The 16,002-nt window shown below is 42.9% G+C and overlaps 1 protein-coding gene across 2 annotated transcripts; it reads left to right on the plus strand.

Annotated features, from left to right (window-relative positions):
- Positions 1–546: 546 nt before the first annotated feature.
- mat2b (methionine adenosyltransferase II, beta) lies at positions 547–14,292 on the plus strand. 2 transcript variants are annotated; one of them, XM_026357667.1, is made up of 7 exons: positions 547–689; positions 2,159–2,353; positions 4,747–4,861; positions 11,150–11,302; positions 11,442–11,632; positions 12,133–12,246; positions 13,629–14,292. In XM_026357667.1, the coding sequence occupies exons 1-7, from the start codon at positions 660–662 to the stop codon at positions 13,800–13,802; spliced, it is 972 nt and encodes a 323-aa protein (XP_026213452.1). In that variant the 5' UTR covers positions 547–659; the 3' UTR covers positions 13,803–14,292. The 2 variants fall into 2 exon arrangements, with proteins under 2 accessions (XP_026213452.1, XP_026213451.1); XM_026357666.1 differs by lacking the exon at positions 547–689 and adding an exon at positions 1,067–1,247.
- Positions 14,293–16,002: the final 1,710 nt, after the last annotated feature.

The following is a 16,002-nucleotide window of genomic DNA, read 5'->3' on the forward strand; positions in this document are numbered from 1 at the left end:
TCTAAAGGTGTTTTTTGAATTTGAGAAGAAAAAACACATCAACAGATAAAATACCAAATTAACTCAAATTAAACAGTTAAAACGGTCACATTTATTTACTTCTTGGAGCAATATCAAAGGAGAAAGTAGCAGGTTTATGAATTCCACAGAACCAGGTCCAACAGACATGAATTAATTTGTCAGTCTACTGTTTGGTTGTTTCACATTCTGCTGCAGCTCTGTTAGCACTGAAAGTGGAAAAGGTGGATTAGATGGAGTCTAATAGGGGTGGATGGAAATGAAGGAGCCATTAACGGAAAGGACTGAAGTTACAAGTAAACAAGGAAAAAGCAGTGGCAAAAGGGAAAGATGCAGATTAAATTATGTATATAAGTATAAATTAATAACGGGCAGAAAGTGAAATGACCTGAGACTGGGTCACCGCTCTCTGAGTCTGACAAAAGCTGTTTGTTCAGCAGTATAAAGCAGTGACGTGACCAGCGGATGGCAGCAAAACACCGCAGGTGAAAACTCAGGTAGAAGAAGAGTTGGTCACATGACCACAGCGAAAGCAGATCACGTGACAACCAGGGCACCGCTAAAGCTCGAGTGTCTCTGGAAACTTCATTAGTTTCTCGTTTTTCTGCTCTAATCCGTACTGTAAACTGCTCCCGGATCAGATGCCTGGATTGGGGTTCAGAGTCCCGCAGGTAAATCAATAGCTTTTACTTTCAGTAAGGTTTTTGTGTAAAACCTGTGCCTGTGTTAAACCAGATCCAAGACCAGACATATGACCAGATATAATCTGGGTTTATAGGAGTTCTATTAAAACCTGTGTGCGGCTTAAATTAAGATGTTAAATCCTTGTCCATTCCGAGTATCAGTAAGTGTACAAAGTAAACCGGTTTTATTAAAACATGGTCCAGTTTAAATCCAAACAGCGGGTTTCGACAAATCCGCATTAAACCAGGTCCCAGACTCGTTTTTGTCCGTACACACCGGTTTATTTCGGTTTACGTTTTAGTCTTTTATTTCGCGTGCTTACTGTTAGCATTACCGCGACAGCTGCTTTACGGCAAACAGCTGATCGGACCGAAAGCGGAAGAGGGTAGAAGAAAGTGCGCACCAGGAAAACGGCTGCAGCGATCGATGCGGATCAACAAGTGAACCAATACCCGAGTCGTCGATATCCGATCAGAGGAGACATGAACTGTACAGTCGCAGAACTAAGAATCATGTTCAGCCCGGGGCGCGTGCAGCTGGTTCAGGTAAACAGACGGGAGGGGTGGTCCTGGAAAGTCATGGAAAGTTCTTAAATATTATGATTTACCCCCCACCCCACCTCTTCCAACTCCCCAGCAAATATGGTCCTACATCAGGATCTGGATCCTGCAGATGATCAATTTAGTTTACAGTACAGGTGGACTTCAGCACACCTTCACTCCAGCATCTCCCACCTGTCTAACCTGTGGTACTAGTTGTGAAGGGGCGACACTCTCAGTCCTGCAGAGACCAAAAACAGGTCTTGTTGTTGAGGTTTTATGGTGATCCACTCAGTTTTCAGTGCTGGGAAAGTTACGGGGGAATAATTTACTCTGTACTATTACTCAGTATTAAAAGTAATGGATTACAGACAAGATGTCATTAGATCTGAAACATCCACATGAAGAATTAATCAGATTAGTTTAGATTTAGTTGTTTTTGGTTCTGGTTTAAGAATCAACTTTACTTCAGAGAAGACTTGTTAGTACTGCAGCCAGTAGTACTGAAGTAAAGTATTGAAATACAGATGTATGTCTGACACCTTTTCTTCCTGATAATGTTCTGAAAAAACTACCTTCAGCTTCTACCTTTCTACCAAGGCTATTGTATACAGTAATATTTTGTAAGGTCTTCAACCTTAAACAGTGCAAAGTGCCTTGGAATGACTTTGGTTGTTGTTTGGTGCTATATAAATAAAAATAGATTTGAATTTAATTGTTTTACCTTGGCACATGCTACATTCAGTACACGCAGTACATGCAACACATGCTGTACATGACACACATGATCCTCTCTGTCGCAGTAAATGATCTGCTGTGTTCACCCTGAGCTATACTGTAGTAGTGGCTGTAGTACTTATACTTTATTGACTACAGCACTGCTATAGTACTGACTGTGGTACTAATTTGTATTTCAGGAGGAGGTGTTCCCGGGGGGTCCAAGGGTCATGGTAACAGGGGCGACGGGGCTCCTGGGTCGTGCAGTCTGCAGAGAGTTTCAAACCAGCGGCTGGTCAGTTGTTGGGACTGGATATCGGAGAGCTAGGCCCCGCCTTCTCCGCTGTGATCTCACAGACGAGGACTCTGTCCGGGGACTATTGCACGAGTACCAGGTATTACTGTAAACTGTACTACACAGTGTAGTACAACCTGTCCTGAGTCTTGTACTAATGGATCCAGATCTGTCTTTATTATTGTACAAATGTAATTTCCAGAAAACACTAAAAACTAAAAACCTTTATTAATCTGACAAAAGTACAAAGATAAACCTTTACTGTATTTGAAAATAATCAGCAGTTTGATGCTGCATCACACTGAAAAACAGTCTGAGTACTGGACCAGAGACAGTTTCAGGTTCTGTATGCAGTACCTTCATTACAGTCCCTGACGGTTTCTCTAATGCAGCGCCACCTGGGGGCTTGAAGTTCACGCACAATTGTCATGTTCTTCTTGTAGCTGGATTTTAATTAAATATTGTGAATATCGGTTTTATTTAGTTTCTGTGTACAATGTAGCCTGGCCACAGTGGCTAATGAGATACAAGACAGGCTTGGTAAACTTCCAAAAATAGTGGAATTAAAAAAATAACAAAAATACAACAACCAAAAAGTTAATAAATTTATATCAACACGTGCCCAGTTCTCTCCTCTCCTGCATCTGTAAAAAAGATGTGACATAACAAAAACACAGGCACAAACATTTTCTTTAAACCCATTTTCCAGACAGGAATGCAACCCTCCTGTGTCTGATTGTGGGAGGGAAGTCAAGGTTGACTGTCACACAAAAGTATTGAATGCATCAGAATCATGCAATATGTGCATAGTCCACTGCAATCTCAGCTGCACACATCGTCTTAGGTTCCATCTGAAAAGGAGACGTGAATTTTCTTTTGGTGGAAGCAACTGGCACACTCAACACAGTGGAATTAACATCTGACCCCATTCAGTCCCTTTTATGCCCTTAAAGATGGACACCCGTCTCCAGTGCTCTTTGCTGTGACAGTATGTACTGATTGGACAAAATAACTCCTCTCCTGCTTAGAGAATGAATCCATATCTAAAGAAGACAGCATTGTAGGTTTCGGAATGACGTCTATATGCATTCATGTGGTAATACATACTCATCAGCAAGGACAGCAGCTTCACTTGGGATATTCACCTTATGTTCATTAATGTATGTGGCAATATAGTTGGGCACACTTTGTTTTAATTTGTTCCAGAACAACAAGGTCGCACAATTTTCCAAATGTATCAACACCCAATGCAGAACACCAACAATTAAAATGCATAATCAACTCCCAATCAATTCCCCATGTGATTGCTTATCAGATTTCCAGTTTTGAAAATGTTGGCCATACAAGTCAGTGACCAATTCAATTGCTTTTAGAACTACTGCTTTTACCTTTTTGTAGTCTTTACATTCCTCGGGTGACACAAATACATATGTTTGTGTTTTACCTGTAAAGACACGCTGCGGCATTGATGTGACATCCTGATCAAGCCCAATCGATTCTAGACTGTGCTCAAACATAGAAAAGAAAGAGAGGGTCTTTGTCATCAAATTTTGGCAGCAATTTCAAATTACTGACAGTATCAAATTGTGGAGCCAGTTTACCTTCTTTAATTAAATGAATTCAATTTGTATTGCTGTATCTTCAGTTTGTCTTGCTCTATTCTTTGTTTATATATTTCATCTTAAAATTCTTTCTGCTATAAAAACTTCTCATGTGCCTTTTGAATCAACAAAAGCGAGGGATACCTATTCACTATAAACCAGTAGGACTGAGCATGTAGCTCTACTCACCTTCACCGCCACATTAAACAATTGATCATTCAACAAGTGCAACTTATTGCTGAACCTATCCGAAAAATTCACCAAGTTTACCAACTAATTTGAGACCAAACGGGCCAAAAAACCAGACCAATGCTCTTTACAACCTTACGTCATGTGTGACCTCTTCCCAAAACACCAAATAGGCCAAATTTGTGCCATTCAACAACCTATCAAATTGGACAAACCGCCCACACAAGACAGCCAAGACAGGAAGTAAAAAGCATTGTCACAGTCCATTAGGAGTGTAGATAACAAGCAAACTGCACACAATTGGAGAAAAGGGCATGACTGTTAGCCATATGCTATTGTCTTGTACAGGCTGACATTGTTATTGCAACTATAATTAATTGTGCAGCACTACAAACAACACAGTTTTTAAGGTGGATGTGTTATTGGTCACTGGGCTGAAAAATAAGGTACTTAATAACAGTTATTAATCAATTCTCTTTAGCAATGGAGGAGATCCGAGTGTGAAATTCCAGCAGATGTTACTGTTGTATTAGTACCTGGAGACAGTCTGTTGGAATTGGATGTGATTCGCAGTACGTCAGGCTGAGATCTGAGACTGTGGTCTGGAGACTAGGAGAACCCACTGACTAAGCCTTGACTAAAGACAAATGTTAGTCATCCATAATAAAATTATGAAACCTGTTTGAATGTGTCTCTGTTTCAGCCTGATGTGATCATCCATTGTGCAGCTGAGCGACGCCCAGATGTTGTGGAGCGTCACACAGAAGCAGCTGTTAACCTCAATGTGCATGCCACCAGCACGCTCGCCAAGGAGGCAGGTCAGTGTTGTTCTCATGTGTTTAGACCTGATCGATAGGTGTGATCTGGACAGCAGTGCTTGAAAGTTCATGAGCTGCTTAGTTTTTACTTAGTTTCTGCTTAAATATGAGCTAAAACGTGATTTCAATTCCATTAAATTTTATTTGTATAGCACCAAATCACAACATCTCAAGGCACTTTACAGTTTAAGGTTAATATAGAAAACCCCACGATCCCATTTGAACAAGCTTTAGGCAACAGTGGAGCGTAACAGAAAATAATTGAGAAGCACTGCTTTAGAGGAAGAAACCTCCAGCAGAACCAGGCTCATGGTGGTTGGACATCTGTCTCGACCAGTTGGGGTGAGTGGAAACAGGAGAGAGAAAAGAACAACAGGCAACAAAAACAACAACAAGCAGCAAAAACATTGGGCAGGTCAACTGGATTCTAGAGATATACAGCTCCAAGGAGGAGGATACCTGCAGAAAAGTACAGAGAGAGGTAGACAGAGAGGAGGAAACACAGCTACAGAATAGAGAAGACACAAAGTTAATGACATGAAATGGTAGAATTTGAATGGATATAGGAGAGAGGAAAGGAGCTCAGTGTATCAGTAGAGGTCTCCCAGCAAACTAACCTATAGCAGCAGAACTTAGAGATGATTCAGAGTCACCTGATCCATCTGTAACTATAAGCTTTATAAAAAAAGGAAAGTTTTAAGTCTAGTCTTAAATGTAGAGAGGGGGTCTGCCTCCAGAACCTGAACTGGGAGCTGGTTCCACAGGAGAGGGGCTTGGTAGGTTAAAGGCTCTGCCTTCCATTCTACATTTGGAAACTCTAGGAACCACAAGTAAACCTGCAGCTTGAGAATGAAGTATGTGTATATATGTGTGGGGGAACTGTTCAGCTCCAGCAGCAACCTCTCCCCTTTGCCAAGAGACTCCGGTCCATCAGGACAAGAACAGTTTCTTCACTGCTGCTGGAGCTGAACAGTTCCCCCAATTTCTTTTTTTTTTTTTTTTTTTTTCCTCGCTCTTCTTATGTCTGCACCTAACATCAGGACAAATTCCTAGTGCTGTAAAATGCCCTTTATCGCACCTAGCAATAAAATGTTTCTGATTCTGATTCTGATTAACATGTACAAACTGAAATCTATCTGATAGATACGATTTAAACCACTCTAGTGCTGTTCCTTAGATCCCAATGACATGTTCCAGTCTGTGTAATAAAATGTTCTATCTCTGATCTATAGTGTCGAATGCAGCACTAAGATTTAACAAGATGAGTATAGAGAGTAGACAATTGTCTGATGCAATAGAATATCATTAGTGACCTTTATCAGTGCTGTTTCAGTACTATGATGTACTCTAAAATATTGGTCTATAATTGAAAACTAAAACACCTGGGGTCCAGAGTAGGCTTTTTGAGTAGGGGCTTGACTACAGCAACCTTAAAAGCCTGTGGTACGTAGCCTATTTTTAAGGATAGATTGATCGTGCTGGTCAAAGGTAAGATATCTTTGAGGAGTCTAGTCGGGATGGGGTCTAAGAAACATGTTGATGGTTTAGAGGAATTAATTACTGAAATTAATTCAGAATGATCTATGGGGAGGAAGCAGTCTAACTATGAGCGTGGTCTTACAAATTAATCTAGATCTGTTGTACAAATGAGACCATCGATGCCATATGCAGGGAGGATCTGATCTATTTTTTCTCTTATAGTTATGATTTTATTTGTAAAGAAATTCATAAAATCAGTGCTTCAAGAGTTAAGGGGATACTAGGCTCAACAGAGCTATGATCCGTTGTCAGCATGGCTCCAGTGCTGAAAAGAAACCTGGGGTTGTTCTTATTTGCCTCTATTAATGAGGAGTAATATGTGGTTCTAGCGTATTTGGCGTAATCGGGTGTGATTAACTCCTGTGTGAATTATAAATTTACTATATTTACGTGTATCTTTAGACAGTTTCAAATAGGATTCACCGCCACCCGCTTTGGCCCTGGGAATACACTGGACTATGGCCGCTGGAGTCTCTAACTTCATGTTTCTCACTATAGAGCTGCCAATTACCAGAGTGGGTTTCTCAGCGGGTATGTCGCTGAGAACCTTGGGCGAGTGTCTGGGGTTATGCTTCCTACAAACTGTCACCCAGCCCGCCTGACTTCTCGGCTGCTCAGGGAACTGCCAGTGCAGACCTCACAACACAAGAAAATCTAAAGAGTTTTTAGAGTATTATGAACGGTCCTTAAGTAACACTATGTTACTATGTGTATGTTACAATGCTTATGCCAGTTGTGCTGTTCACTAAAACTATGAATTTAGCTTTTAAGTTGGGTAAAGTTAGCAGAACAAACACAGAGCAACTGAATAGTCAGGGTTGACAAGAGGAAGTGATATGATACGCCTACCATAGGAGGAGCAGCAGGTCATCCAATCAAGAACTCAGCAGTCACTGGTCAAACAGTTCAGCCAAACCTCATTAATGATGATTAATGATTTGTGTGATAGCTGGGATTAGTGTGGGTGCAGCTGTTTGACGGAGAGTGGAGGGGAAAGAATCAAGAGAACAGGTGGTAGGATGGTTTGAGAGTAGGAGGGTGGATGCATCATCCTCAGAGTAGTAAACGAGGCGAGAGATATGCTGTTTGGTGAATGTGGTAGTATGTCTCTGTTGAGAAGGAGAGAACTGGGAGCTGATGGCTGAAAGTCTTCAGTAGTGAGGGAGGTGGAGGGTGGTGGTGGAAGGGGGTAGAGGAGTAATTTGAAAGTGGAGATGAGCTTCCCCGTGTCAGTGGTGTTGCTGAGTTTATCCTGGTAGTACTCCGTTTTTGCCTTCATGACGCTGTGACAAAATGACGCCAGCAGGTTCTGATATTCTACTAGAGTAGATGGAGTCTTGGACTTGCGCCACTTCCTCTTAGCACTTCTGTGCACAGTGTTCACAGATCTGGTCAGTGAGCCATGAAGTAAAAGTAGATGTACAGGCAGCACTGGAAAACAGAGTGCAGACATTATCCAGACAAGTTGAGAGTGTGGTGCATTTCTCGTTTATGTTGGGTCTTTTCATGCAGAACAGTTGTGCCATAACATTGAACACCCGACTGGAGCTTTTGGATATTGGTGTGTGCATCCCTGACAGTTTTATCAGCAATCTTAAACTCATCCCTGAGATAGCATGGACACCCGAGGCAGTGTACTGTACCCAGCCGGAATGAAGTGTCCGCAGGCAGCGTGAAGACCATAAACAAAGGCGGGGGAAGCGAGGAGGGCTGAGAGCTAAGCTAATTCAAACACCATACCAGCTTTTTTTACCCAACATTTTCCTCGCCACTGTACAGTCATTGGTGAACTAAATGGATGAGATTCGACTTCACATCAACCACAGTAAGAGACATTTGAACTTCAGTGTCATGACTTTCAGTTAAACATGACTAAACAGCTGCATACCGGAGAATGTTATTGAGCTAGTTGGACGCCATACATTCCGGGCAGACAGGATGGCTGATGATTCCAGCAAGACCATGGAGTGAGGATTGTGCATTAATGTTAACAAAGCTTGGTGGATGAACTCTGTTATTGTTACATTTACATTTACTCATTTCACAGGCGGTTTATCCAAAGTGACTTACAAGTGAAGAACAATTGTTGGGAGACACTACTCGGCTAACCTAGAGTTTCTCATGGTTAAGTGTAGACCCTTTTACCTGCTGCAGGGGTTCACCTCCACCATTATAACTGCCACTTACATTCCTGGGGACGCTGATGCCAGGCTTGCTATGAATGAACTTCATGCAGCCAGTACACAACAGACTACTCACCCGGAGGCAGCATTTATTGTTGTGGGGGGTTTGAATCACTCAAACGTAAAGACGGACTCCCTAAATTTCACCAGAATGTTTACTGCCACACCAAAACTTTGGACCATGTATACACAAACATGGCTGGAGCCTACGATGTGACCCCCTTCCTCACCTGGGACAATCAGACCACCTTTCTTTGTTCCTCTTTCCCAAGTATTCAGCCCTCATTAGCCGTGTTGCGGCAGCACGGCTCATTTTTAATCAACCAAAAAGGTCTCATGTCACACCACTCTTCAGATCTTTGCACTGGCTTCCGGTGGCTGCAAGGATCAAGTTCAAAGCTCTGTCTCTTGCCTACAGAGTGGTTAACTCCACAGCTCCATCTTATCTCAATTCAATCGTTCAGGTCTACATCCCCTCCCGTCCACTGCGGTCAACCAGGGAACGTCGTCTGGTGGTACAAGCACCACACAGTCGACACCAAGGAAAACTGTTCAGCTCAGTGATCCCACGATGGTGGAATGAGCTGCCTATCTCTGCACGCTCAGCCACCTCACTTGCAATCTTTAAAAAACTGCTGAAAACAGAACTCTTCCGCATCTTCCTATGCACTTGTTTGCTTCTCAGGCCACCTGTGGCTCTCACACAGACATTGACAGCTACAACACCACCATCGACAATGTATTGACCCAGAAGCAGATCACCATATACCCAAATCAGAAGCCATGGATAAACAAGGAGGTGCATCTGCTGCTGAAGATATGCAACACTGCCTTCAGATCAGGTGATGCACAGGCCTACAGCATTTCCAGGGCAAATCTGAAGAAGGGCATCAAAAAGGCCTAACACTGCTACAAACTAAAGCCAGAGGAGCACTTTTCCAACTCTGACCCTCGCATGTGGCAGGGCATCCAGTCCAGCAGCTACTACAAACCCAGCCAGTCCACCCCCACAGCCACGTCTCCTTCCTGAATTAGCTTAATAACTTTTATGCTCGCTTTAAGAAAGACAATAAGGAAACTCCTACCAAGCTCACACACCCAACTAACCACCCACCCATCACACTCACCCCCACAGATGTCTACAGTGCACTGAGCCAGATAAACACAAGCAAGGCTGCTGGACCAGACGACATCCTGGATGTGTACTGAGAGCATTTGTGGAGCAGCTCATTGGGGTTTTTACTAATATGCTCAACATGTCTCTCACTCAAGCAGCTGTGCCAACATGCTTTAAAACCACCTACATTGCGCCAGTGCCAAAACGCTCAAATCCAACATGCTTGAACGACTACAGCCCTGTAGCAGTTACGCACATTATCATGAAGTGCTTTGAGCGCCTGGTCCTGGCACACCTGAAGGACTCTCTCCCATCCACATTGGACCCACATCGGTTTGCCTATCGCTGCAATAGGAGCACAGAGAATGCAGTATCCATAGTGCTGCACTCTGTGCTCACACACTTGGACAACAGGAAGACCTATGCTCGAATGCTGTATGTTGACTTTAGCTCAGCATTCAATACTGTCATCTCCTCCAAGTTGATCACTAAACTTGGAGACCTGGGCATTAACACCTCCCTTTGCAGGTGGATCATGGACTTTCTGACCAACAGGGTTAGGGTTTCTGGGGACCCACATCTCAGAGGACCTGTCCTGGACCACAAACACCTCCAGCTAGGTCAAGAAAGCTCACCCACAACTCTTCTTCTAGAGGATATTAAAGAAGAACCAGCTGTCCTCTCCTATCCTGGTGAACTTTATCACTGCACAATAAAGAGCATCCTAACAAACTATCATAGTCTGGTATGGAAGCTACTCTGTTGCGGAGCGCAAGGCACTGCAGCATGTGGTGAAAACTGCCCAGCCCATCACAGGGACTTCACTGCCAGCCATTGAGGACATCCAGAAGAAACACTGTTTGCATCAAGCTCTCAGTATTCTTAAGGACTCCCCTCACCCAGTAGACTGAGGAACAGCTTTATTCCCAGGGTTCTCTCCTTATTGAACTCTACCCCCCATTGACACAACTGCCTTCCTGGTCAATCTATACATACACTGCATCGCTTTCACTCCAATGTTACGTACTGGACACAGCACATACTATACTGTGAAATGTAATAGCTACTGTCCATAACTTTGCACTACTTTATACTCATTGCGCAACATTGCACAAACTGTACATACTCGTTCCAAATTTTAGTTGGGTAAATTTTATTTATTTTGCCTTATGCAACATAACTATATCTGCACTTGCTGCTCATTGCACTTCTGGTTAGACCTAAACTGCATTTCATTGTCTTGTACTTGTACATGTGTACAATAAAGTTGAATCTAATCTAATAATTTGTCAGTGGCTGATAAATAATGAAATGGTGTCATTTCTTTGTTGAAAATGTGTTCCTTTTTATCAACTTATATCATGTTTTTTATCAAATGCTGTAGGAAATCAGAAAACTTCATTTCAAAAACCACTGTGCAAAATAACATGTATAATGTGTTGCTGACAGCTGCATGTGGGACATTGTTCATCTACATCAGCACCGACTACGTGTTCGATGGGAGGAATCCTCCTTATGGAGAAGATGACAGCCCCAACCCCCTGAACGTTTATGGCCGGAGCAAACTTGAGGGAGAGAGGGAAACATTCCGGCACTGTTCAGGTACCTGTCTCTCTCTTTTTTTTGTTTTTTTTTCTGGCTGGTTCTCTAGGTGTCTGTCTCCTGAGTCGTCTCTCTGTGTGGGAGACAGAGGAATGGAGAGAGAACCAGTCCCTCAGTTTCTTCTCCATCTGTACCTCAGGTGCGGTGGTACTGCGGGTGCCTGTGCTGTTTGGGGAGGTGGAGTCAGTGACGGAAAGCGCAGTGACATCACTGTGGCTGAAGGTGGAGTCAGCGGAAAGCTGCACCCTGGACCACTGCCAGCAGAGATTTCCAACAGATGCCCGAGATGTCGCCACTGTCTGCAGGAAGCTAGCAGAGAGAGCTAGACAGGTGAGACAGAGACACAGGTAACTGTCAGAGAGATGGGTACCTCAGAACCGTCTCCTTTCAAATCTCATTCTTGCTCTGGGTCCAGACCTGTCTGTCCTCCTTTTGCCTGTTTCACTGCACAATTCTGTTTAAACCACAAATACGTGTTCTCTTTTGATTGTTGAAAAACTGATTTTTATTCCTCAATCATTTATTTTTACATTTTCTTCTGTCTTTATAAAGAGAGCAGAGGAGAGAAGCTCGGTGTCTGCCTCCCCAATTACAATAGGCTAGAAGTTACAAATGCATTTACTAGTTTTTCAGCATCATTTTGAGACAGGATGCTTCCGAATGTTTCCAAAGTATTCTAGGTACAGGTGAAAGAAGGCAGTTCTAGAGATTTCTTTTGTGAGGTTGACATTGTCTCTATCTAGTTGGTGTGTAGGGAGGGTGGATTTATTTGTATTTCCATATACACAAAAAACAAGGGAAAGAAAATCAAATCTCGTCTGTCTGTCCAGGACCCGTCTATCAGAGGAGTCTTCCATTTCTCAGGTAAAGAGCAGATGACCAAATATGAGATGGCTGTCTCCATCGCTCAGGCCTTCAACCTGCCGTCCAATCACCTCATTCCTGTAAGTGCCAATCAGTACTTCAGTCAGTACACTAATCATCAAATGGTGGACCTAAGACAAACAGTGAAGCTGTGTTTTACCACGAGACGTTAAACGCAAAACATGGAAACCTTTGTTCCAAGTGTGAGCACCTGATCAATAAAACTGAGTATGTGGTTTGGAACACCTTGTTTTTAATAACTAAATCAAACTGACTCCGAACTGTTGGTTTATTCTTAAAATTAGTTTTTCCAGGTTTTTCTTGCTGTCACTGTTTGTTATTGGGGGGATTCTCCCTTTAATTTCTTCGTAAGCAGGTGAAATCCAACTTCAGTTAGGGTAAGTTCTGCTGACTAACTTGTTTAGTCTAAAAGCTTCCACCTCTTATAAATCAACTCTCTGAAACATACCCTCAAGAACATCTGTGAATAATTTCTGCTGTTTCCAACCTGCTTTCTGATTCTTTCTGCTGATGATACGTTTGTCTGTGGTTTCTATATTTCTAATGATGGGTTAGTCCTTGATGTTTGAACATTTGTGATATGTTCGATCTGCTCTGTGGAGGTTGTTTCGGGTTTTTTCTTCACAGCCCTCACAATTTTTGTGGCATTAGCAGCTGTTTTCCCTGACAGACCTGTTCTGTGTATTGGTCAGTGCACCAGTGGTTTCTTTCTTTTTCAGGACTTTCTAACTTGTCTGTTTTGTGCAGTGGATGTTTTTCTCCCATTTTTCTGGTTTTCATTTTTTGTCTTTTTGTGTTTCTGCATACGCAACAGCCATGACAGGTCATCTCTCAATTCATCCCTTCCTTCCTCCAGCTTTCTCTTCCATAGTTGTGAATATGACATCTTATTGCCTTGAGAGAATTCCTTTAAATTTAGCACAAATTTACTGGTCAAAGTCAATACGAACTCTTTTATTTCCCATGCATGAACTAACCCCAACACCTAGAGGTGATTCCATTACAGCTGTCACAAACCTACCCATACTCATGCATAAACCTCTTAGAATAAGTGTAAACTTCAACTTCTCTTGGCAGAGTTCTGCCTCCAATTATACTTGGCTGACTATACTAGGAAATGGAGTCCTCACAGGTACAACCTAAGACTAAAACCAGAATCAGTTATTTTTTTGAAAATCACCTAAATGTGAGTCATTTGATAAAATGTTTTATGTTCTTTGTAGAATGTATTAAGATGAGCATGGCATCAAAGAAAGGCTGATGTTTTGCCCTGTCCATGTTTTGATGCAAATATCTTCAGAGAAGAGAAAAAACAAATGAACCCTTGCAGGACTTTGAGGGGCTGTAAATACTCCTGTCTCTGCAAACATACTTAGTGTGTCTATAATTTGCAGTCTAAGCACAAAAGTTTGCCAAAAAATAAATTCTACTCTCTCTGCAGCTGACTGAGCAGGTGGCGGGGTCAGCTCCTCGTCCCATCAACTCTCAGTTGAACTGTTCTCGTCTGGAGCTTCTGAACCTCAGTGTGGAACCGAGACCCTTCACCATAGCCATCAGCGACTGTCTGTGGCCCTTCACACCCGACAAACGCTGGAGACAGACGGTCTTCCACTGAGGGAGAGACTCAGTGGAAGACGGTATTATTTTGTATTTACAATGTACACATATCGTTCTACTCTGAGTTGTGTCTGTTGGTTGTCTACATGTCAGATAATCACGGTGTAATCAGAACTGTTGGTTCATGTCTGTAAACAGGAGTGACACCAGTTTGTAAGAGTGTGAACAAACTGGGACCAAGTGGAAATCATACCTGATAAAATGTCCAGAGTAACCTACATTTAATCTAGTTTAGTTTTTAGGTGTTAAAACATTGCTTAACATAAAAGTTTTATTTAGTTTGTTTCAGAACAAATGTCCAAAGTGATTCTTCCAGTTTAAAACAGATCTCTTAAAAAAAATGTTTTGTGTCTCAAAAGAAAATGACAAAATTCTGATGCTGGTTTCAGCATAATGTCGGAAGGACAGGACTCGTTCTGTTGGGGAAAGTGTTTTACTGTGGTTCTCTTGTTTATGTTGGCAGAACATTAAACACATCAAACACTGAATCTCACCTCATAGTTTTTCTTCCCAATACAACTAATGATTAAAAACCTTCCGAAGTTGGATTTTAAGGACTTTTATTGTGAAAGCTGTAGAGATCTGGAACATGGTCCTGTGGTGGTCTGTGTGTTATTTGACAGTTTGTACAACTGCTGCTCAGGTACCTCAGATTCTGAATTTTCAGAGGTTAAAGTGAGGGGCAGTTTCACCACAGTCATTTCTTCAGTATTTGTGGTTTAACAATTTCACTAACAGGACACTGTCACGTGATGTCAGTTATTAAATTTACAGATTTCCGTAAAGGAATCTGGAGAGTGCAAAGGAAGATGCGGAAGAGTTCTGTTTTCAGCAGTTTTTTAAAGATTGCAAGTGAGGTGAGTGAGTGTGCAGAGAGGGGCAGCTTATTCCACCATCGTGGGATCACTGAGCTGAAGAGTTTTCCTTGGTGTCGACTGTGTGGTGCTGGTACCACCAGATGTCGTTCACTGGTTCAGCGCAGTGGACGGGAAGGGATGTAGAACCTGAATGATTGAACTAAGATAAGATGGAGCTGTGGAGTTAACCACTCTGTAGGCAAGAGACAGAGCTTTGAACTTGATCCTTGTAGCCACAGGAAGTCCTATAGCTATTTTAGTAGAATTATATTATTATATTGTTATATTATTATTTTTGATTTAGTATTTCTCTTAGAATTAGGTGTTAGAGTTAGGGTTAGGGTTAGGGGTTAGGGTTAGGGTTAGGGGTTAGGGTTAGGGGTTAGGGGTTAGGGTTAGGGTTAGGGTTGGGTTAGGGTTGGGTTAGGGTTAGGGTTAGGGTTAGGGGGTTAGGGGGTTAGGGTTAGGGTTAGGGGGTTAGGGGTTAGGGTTAGGGTTAGGGGGTTAGGGTTAGGGGTTAGGGTTAGGGTTAGGGGTTAGGGTTAGGGGAATGAAATTTTGGCCTGGATGCCGAAAATCAGCACCCAGGCCCAATGCACAGGCCATCACCGCCCTGTGCCAAAACGGACCCCGTACCCAAGGGCCTCCACTGCCAAAGGAAGTAAACAAAGCAAAAAATAAAATGAAAATAGCGTCCGTGTCTGTGGTGTCATTATTATTTTTGTTTTTTTTACATTTTTTGTCTGTTTGTTGTTATTCTTCTTTTTTTATTTTGTCCTTTGTCTCTGTCTTGGGGCTGGGGTTGGGAAGGGTTGGGGTTAGGCATGGGGAGGAGAGGTTGGGGTTAGGGTTAGAGGGGGTTGGGGTTAGGCATGGGGAGGAGAGGTTGGGGTTAGGGTTAGAAGAGGTTGGGGTTTAGAGGGGGTTGGGGTTAGGCATGGGGAGGAGAGGTTGGGGTTAGGGTTAGAAGGGGTTAGGGTTAGAAGAGGTTAGGGTTAGAGGGGGTTGGGGTTAGGGTTAGGCATGGGGAGGAGGGGTTGGGTTTAGGGTCAGAAGAGGTTAGGGTTAGAGGGGGTTGGGGTTAGGCATGGGGAGGAGAGGTTGGGGTTAGGGTTAGAGGGGGTTAGGGTTAGAAGAGGTTAAGGTTAGAGGGGGTTGGGGTTAGGGTTAGGCATGGGGAGGAGGGGTTGGGTTTAGGGTCAGAAGAGGTTAGGGTTAGAGGGGGTTGGGGTTAGGCATGGGGAGGAGAGGTTGGGGTTAGGCATGGGGAGGAGAGGTTAGGGTTAGAGGGGGTTAGGGTTAGAAGAGGTTAAGGTTAGAGGGGGTTGGTGTTAGGCATGG

This window comes from Anabas testudineus, chromosome 10, assembly GCF_900324465.2.
Source record: "Anabas testudineus chromosome 10, fAnaTes1.2, whole genome shotgun sequence".
Taxonomy (NCBI): domain Eukaryota; kingdom Metazoa; phylum Chordata; class Actinopteri; order Anabantiformes; family Anabantidae; genus Anabas; species Anabas testudineus.